This window comes from Lucilia sericata, unplaced genomic scaffold (assembly GCF_015586225.1).
Source record: "Lucilia sericata isolate MDLA Ls3-8-SP2 unplaced genomic scaffold, ASM1558622v1 Contig000196F_arrow, whole genome shotgun sequence".
NCBI lineage: Eukaryota > Metazoa > Arthropoda > Insecta > Diptera > Calliphoridae > Lucilia > Lucilia sericata.
This window is the reverse complement of record NW_023994224.1, coordinates 396,809-403,663: the sequence shown is the minus strand read 5'-3', so window position 1 is coordinate 403,663 and position 6,855 is coordinate 396,809. Positions and strand designations below refer to the sequence as shown.

Here is a 6,855-nt window from a genome sequence, read left to right as displayed (position 1 = left end):
AATGTTATTGGATTCTTCCTTGTTTTTTGTGGTTCCTAGCCTGCCGGAACATTAATAAACCTTTGTGAAATTTAATTAAGTGGTTCCTTGCCTGCCGGAACAAATTTTATTTGTACCTTTGTGTCAATTTGTGGTTCCTTGTCCGTCGGAACAAATTTCAATTGGAATAATTTTGTGGTTCCTTGCCTGCTGGAACATTAAGAAGTTTTGTGTGAAGTTATTTATTTTTTTCCTTGCCTGCCGGAACATAAAATAAATTTGAAAAGAGCTCAAGTGGTTCCTGTCTGCCGGGACAAATAATAAATTTATTTAAAATAATTTTGGTGAACAATTTGCGTTTAAATTTTTGGTGTGAAATTTTTTGTGGTTTTTTGAGAAACCTTTCGTGTATTTGTGGTTCATCATGCAACGCTCCCCTGCAAGAAAAAGCCAGCGCTTACAGTCAACAATGAATCAGCCTACTAGTGGTTCCTCGTCTGCCGGAACAAAAGTTGGTTCCCAACAAATGACTGCTTCTGCCGCTGAAGTCTCTGCCCTGCCTGCCAGTTCCCTTGCCGCTGGAACATCATCGACTCCCACTGCCGCTGGAGTGCCTCCACCAAACGTAAGTACCAGTGTCGCCTATTCAACCCAACCATCTAAAGTTGCTCCTTCTATTGCCGAGGTGCCTGCAAGTTCCATCGTTGCCGGAACGACGTGTACCGTAGCCACCACAGTTGCCGCCAGTGTTCAACCTAACCAACAAAATTTTTTGAGCTCTGCTGTTCAGCCGCCGTTGCCCCAGTCGAGCTACAACAACAATTTAGAAGTTCTCCAAAGCCAGATAAATGTTCTCCAGGCCCAGTTGTTAAATGCCCAGCGTGCTTTGTCCATCGCCATGAACAATAATTCGACGTCAAGCTCTTCAGCCGCCATGCCACAGCCATCCAATATGGCGCCGCCAGTAACGGGTACCAGTGAAGCCAACGTTGACAATTCTGCCTCAGCCAACGTCGACTGCGCTGAACGTCGGACGCCATTTTCTTCCGTAAGCTGTAATGAAAATAATTTTTTGATGCCGCCAAATATGCCGTTGTCTCAAAATGGTGGCTCGATGCTGGTGCATAGAAAAATTTATGACTTGCCGGAATTTAATGGCGTCCCTGAAGATTGGCCCATGTTTTCAACAGCTTTTAACCAGTCTACTGCCGTTTATAATTATAATAATTTTGAAAATTGTTTGAGGCTCCAAAAGGCTTTGAAGGGCGATGCACGGGAATGTGTGAAGTCGTTGCTGATCCATCCAGATAATGTGAGTATGGTTATGGAACAATTGTGTTTTCAATATGGTCGGCCCGAAATGCTCATCCGTTGTCAGCTGCAACAAGTTAAAGAAATTTCGCCCATTAGTGAAAGTGCTATCGACAAACTTGTGCCTCTTGCTGTTAAAGTGCAGAATCTAGCCGCCTTTTTGGAAACTGCCAATGGACAACAGCATTTAGCAAATCCTACACTGATGGAAGAGCTGGTCGGGAAAATTCCTATGAGTAAACGGATGGAGTGGGCCCGCTACGCCTCAACTATAAAGCCGTATCCTACAGTTTTGGATTTTAGTAGGTGGCTCAAAGGTGTCGCTGATTTGGTAAGAATGGTGCAAAGTTCTAGTGGAAATCGTCAAAATAATGAACCAAAAAGAAAAGTTGTCCTCCATGCCGCTGATGGTCAACATAAACAAGAATGCTCTCTGTGCCAGGCAAATCATAAAATATTTGAGTGTAAAAAATTTGGTTCATTGAGTGTGCCTAATCGTTGGAGTGAAGTTAAGAAATTGAGGTTATGTTTTTCGTGTCTCGGTAGTGGACATTCAAGCCGATTTTGTCGTTATCGTAAGACGTGTCCCGTTGATGGTTGCCTAAGAAAACATAACAAATTATTGCATGATGTCAAAATTAATAATACGGTTTCATCTGAGACTCCTGGTCCAAGTGGTTCATCGAATGGAAATGAGTCTGTGCTTAGTTGTGTGTCCAAAGCTACAGATAAAAGTTTGTTGTTATTTCGAGTGGTGCCAATTGTGCTTTATGGTCCTAGTAACAAAGTCGAAACATATGCGTTGTTGGATGAAGGTTCTTCGGTTACTATGGTGGACAGCTCCTTGGGGCAACAAAGCAGATTAAATCTACACTGGTATGCTGGTAAGGCGTCACAAGAAATGGCGACTGTGGTTCATTTGCAAGTAAGTGGAATTGGTAGGCAGAGGAAATATGCCTTAAGAAACGTTTATGGAGTTTCAAATTTAAAATTGCCGGCCCAAAGTTTAAATATGGATTTAAGTGCTCATCCTGGTTTGCCCATTAAATTATACGACGACGTAGTCCCTAAAGTGCTTATTGGGTTGGATCATTGCCATCTGGGGCTTCCCGATGAAATTGTGCCTCTGGAAGAGAATGGTCCATATGCTGCCAACACTCCTTTAGGATGGGTCGTATTTGGTAAAATGAGGGGTAAGTCGTCCAATTCCCATTTGTGTTTGTTGTCGGTTCAGCCTGAGCAAAGACTCTATGACTTGGTGGCAAATTATTTCGAAACGGAGAATTTTGGCGTGAAGATATTGCCAGTCATAGAATCGAAGGACGACTTACGGGCTCGGCAAATTATGAAAGAAACAACAATAAAAATTGATGGACGATTCCAAACTCGGCTCTTGTGGCGTACTGATGATGTTGTGCTTCCAGACAGTTACCATATGGCTCTTAATAGGCTCGTTGGCATTGAACGAAAAATGAAAAGATGCCCTGATTTTGGTGTCGCCTATAAAACCATAATGAAGGATTATTTGTCGAAGAATTATGTACGTAAACTGTCGCCCATAGAAGCTGCTGATGTATGCCCCAGAACTTGGTATCTTCCGCATTTTGGAGTGGTCAACCCAAATAAGCAAGGAAAAATTCGGTTGGTGTTTGATGCTGCCGCATCAGTTGAAGGTGTTTCTCTCAATTCAAACCTGCTTAAAGGCCCCCAGCAATATAAGCCGTTGCCATCTGTTTTGTTCAATTTTCGTGTTGGTGCTGTAGCAGTGTGCGGGGACATAAAAGAAATGTTTCACCAGGTACTTGTGGCTCCTGAAGATAGATGTTCCCAAAGGTTCCTTTGGCGTGAAGATAATAGAGAACCACCCGATTGCTATGAAATGATTGTTATGACTTTTGGTGCTGCTTGTTCGCCTTGTGTGGCTCATTATGTTAAAGAAACAAATGCTCTGTGTTATCGTGATCAATATCCTCGTGCAGTGAAGTCTATATTGGATCATCATTATGTGGATGACTTTGTGGATAGTTTTCCTAGCTCTGCAAGGGCCATTGAAATTTCGCAACAAGTACGCAACATCCATAAAGCAGCTGGGTTTGAACTACGTAACTTTTCATCTAACTCTTCGGAGGTAATTGTGGCTCTTAAAGGTACTGTGGAGAAACCGGTGAATTTTTCCAGCGATTTTAATGAGCTAAAAACGGAAAAGGTACTTGGTATGTATTGGCAACCAAAAGATGATACTTTCAGGTTCAATTTAAAGTTCCACAATGTGAATGCTAGTGTTATGAAAGGTGTAAGGTCTCCAACTAAAAGAGAGCTGTTGAGTGTGGTTATGTGCGTTTTCGACCCACTTGGGTTTTTGAGCCACTATATGATAACCGCAAAGTTGTTGATGCGAGAAGTTTGGAGACATAGCATTGGTTGGGATGACGCACTGCCCGGTGAAATTGTTGATGTGTGGAATAATTGGCGCCAAGGTCTTCACAATGTTGAAAAGGTCAAAGTACCTCGGTGTTATTTTGGAAATGGTGTTCCTTACCGCCTGGAACTACATGTTTTGTCGACGCCAGTGAAGACGCATTTGGAGCCGTGTCATACTGGAGGTCAATAAATGCCCATAATAAAATTGAAGTGTCTCTTGTGGCTGCCAAATCTAGATGTGCCCCTTTGAAGATTATGAGTATTCCTCGGCTCGAACTACAGGCTGCTGTTTTGGGTACTCGGTTAATGGTTACAATTTTGAAGGAACATTCCGTTAAGGTATCAAGGATTATTTGTTGGAGTGATTCTACAACTGTAATAAATTGGATTGGCTCAGAAAGTCGCCGTTACAAACCTTTTGTTGCCCACAGAATTACGGAAATTCTTGAATCTACTAGCCCTGCAGATTGGAGATGGCTGCCAACAAATCTAAATGTTGCGGATGAAACTACAAGAATGAAAAGCCAAGTTGATTTTTCTGATGATTCCCGCTGGTTGAATGGTCCTAAATTTCTTTATGATTCTGAAGATAATTGGCCCCAAAGAGTAAACGTAGCCCCAAACGAACAAGATTCGGAAGAACTTCGTCCAAAATTTGCTCTACTGGTAAATATACAAGGAGTTATTAATTATACAAGATTTTCGTCCTATTTGAAACTAAAACGTACAGTAGCTTGGATGTTACGTTTTATAAACCGCTGCCGAAAGAAGATTAGTCCTGATGAGGAGAATGGTTTAACTGCAGTTGAGTCAAAAAATGCTGAGATATTTCTTTGCCGTCAAGCACAACAGGAGCATTTTTGCGAAGAAATTGAAATTATTAAAAATCAAGGTAGTCTGCCCAAAAGTAGTGATTTGTATGCCCTGTGCCCGTATATGGATGAAAATTCATTACTTCGTGTTTATGGCCGTGTGGACGCAGCTAGCTGGTTACCATTGGATATAAGGCGTCCGATTATATTACCGTCGTTCCATCCTGTTACCGAGTTGTTTGTGGCCCATGTACACGAAAAGATGAAACACCAAAATTTTGAATCCACAATATGTGAAATTAGAAGATCATTTTGGATTCCTCGCCTTAGAAAAATTTTGCATAAGCGTGTTTCTAATTGTTTTATTTGCAGATTTCGTCGTACATTGCCGGTGCCACCACTTATGGGTTCTTTGCCAAAGGACAGGTTGACTCCATATATTCGTCCCTTTTCCTACACTGGTTTGGATTACTTTGGCCCACTTACTATTACAATTGGTCGTCGCCATGAAAAACGCTGGGTGGCTTTATTTACTTGCCTGACCATAAGAGCCATCCATTTAGAAGTCGCCTTTGATTTGTCCACAGATGCGTGTATTCTTGCCATACGCAACTTTATAAATAGACGTGGCCTTCCTACAAGACTCAGGATCGACAATGGAAAAAATTTTGTTGGTGCTGATCAAGTAGCCAAGCGGTTCAGTGAAGTATTTGATGTGGCTCGTATTCAAGATGAATGCTCTACGAAGGGTATAGACTGGCAGTTCAATTGTCCCCACAATCCTGCGGAAGGTGGTATATGGGAACGTATGGTCCAGTGCGTCAAACGTGTCTTGCAGTCAACTTTAAAAGAATCGGCCCCCCGGGAACATACGTTTCAAAGTTTCCTTATTGAAGCGGAAAATATTGTGAATTCTCGTCCCTTAACGCACTTGCCCTTGAGCCATGAAGATGAGGAACCACTAACGCCGAATCATTTTTTGCTGGGTTGCCCTAATACATCGCAAACTCCTGCGGGGGAAGTAAATGTTCAACCAATGGTCCTGAGAAAGCAGTGGCGCATTTCCCGTCAGTTACGTGATCACTTCTGGAAGCGGTGGATAAGAGAATATTTACCCACGATGACTAGACGTTCCAAGTGGTGTCAACGTACGAAGCCCATTGCTGTTGGTGATTTAGTCCTAATTTGTGATCCAGTCGTGTCTCGTAGAGATTGGAAGCGTGGTAAAGTTCAAGAGGTGTTTAAAGGGAGAGATGGTGTTATTCGTCGTGCTAATATTCGCACTAGTACTGGATGTTTAATGCGCCCTGTTTCCAAGCTGGCTATCCTTGATTTGGAATAGTGAATCGTAGCCGATCCACGGGGGTGGGGATGTCGCCCAATGGCTCATGCAGGAGCTAATATTTATTGTTTTATTTTAATTTAGTTTGTTTTGTTTAAATTATTTATTTGTTCTTTATTTGATTTATTTGTTTTATTTAATTTCTTTATTTGTCCCTTTAAATTTCTTTTATTTCTTTAATTTGATTTATATTTATTGAGCCACCTTAATGTTGTTTATAATTGTATGATCATTGTTGTTATTATTTTGTTCATATGACCGTTAGGATTTTTTATATTGTTCTTTTTATTCCCTTTTGTTCTTATTTGTTTACGAACTAAACGCACTTTGTCCCTAAATTCTACTGCAGTATTTTCGTTAAGTTTTTTGTTTGTTTGGAATGTAACAGTTAGTAAATATACATAACAGAAAGAAATTTGTAGGCTCAGTATTTACTGGCTTTAATATTAAAGTTTAGTTTGTTGGGGACAAAGACTGCGGTAAGTGGTTCATATTTATATAAATATTATTTTTGTAATAATTTAAATTTTTTATTAGAAATAAACGTTTACACCCTTGCATCATAATTTTAAACAAATTTGTGGTTCTTTTTGGGTGTTTGTTAAACTCGCTGTCCTCAACATAAGGCTCAAGTCGCAGCCAGCGACAGAAACAAAAAGACAATTGATCTGATGGCTTTACTTCGCTTTAAAAAAAACAAAGTCCGGATTCCAATTCAGATCGACAATGCAAAGAAAATGTTAGTAGTAGAAAAAGTAATAGAAATAGAATATTTCCTTCGATGGCATAAGGCCAAACTAGTCCAGCCTTAAGTTTCCAATCAATGGATTAAACAAAATAGAGGGTAACAAATAAAAAAACTTATATACCTTGGTCATTAATCAAACATTGTTTGTATTAAATGATTTCGAAGATAAAAACAAACATGAAAATTAAGGAAACGTTTATGAGATTTTTTTGGGCTATAAGTACCAGATTTAAAAAGTTGAG

At 40.4% G+C, this 6,855-nt stretch overlaps 2 protein-coding genes across 2 annotated transcripts; both read left to right on the top strand.

Annotated features, from left to right (window-relative positions):
- The first annotated feature begins 448 nt into the window (after window positions 1-448).
- On the top strand, window positions 449-3,901 carry LOC119601887. Its single transcript, XM_037953123.1, has one exon. It carries the CDS (start codon window positions 449-451, stop codon window positions 3,899-3,901), a length of 3,453 nt encoding a protein of 1,150 aa, XP_037809051.1.
- A 65-nt stretch (window positions 3,902-3,966) lies between these two features.
- On the top strand, window positions 3,967-5,865 carry LOC119601886. Its single transcript, XM_037953122.1, has one exon. It carries the CDS (start codon window positions 3,967-3,969, stop codon window positions 5,863-5,865), a length of 1,899 nt encoding a protein of 632 aa, XP_037809050.1.
- Window positions 5,866-6,855: the final 990 nt, after the last annotated feature.

Bases quoted from the DNA above. Each gene is read 5' to 3' on its own strand.
- LOC119601887 (XM_037953123.1), top strand. From the start codon at position 449: ATGAATCAGCCTACTAGTGGTTCCTCGTCTGCCGGAACAAAAGTTGGT.
- LOC119601886 (XM_037953122.1), top strand. From the start codon at position 3,967: ATGAGTATTCCTCGGCTCGAACTACAGGCTGCTGTTTTGGGTACTCGG.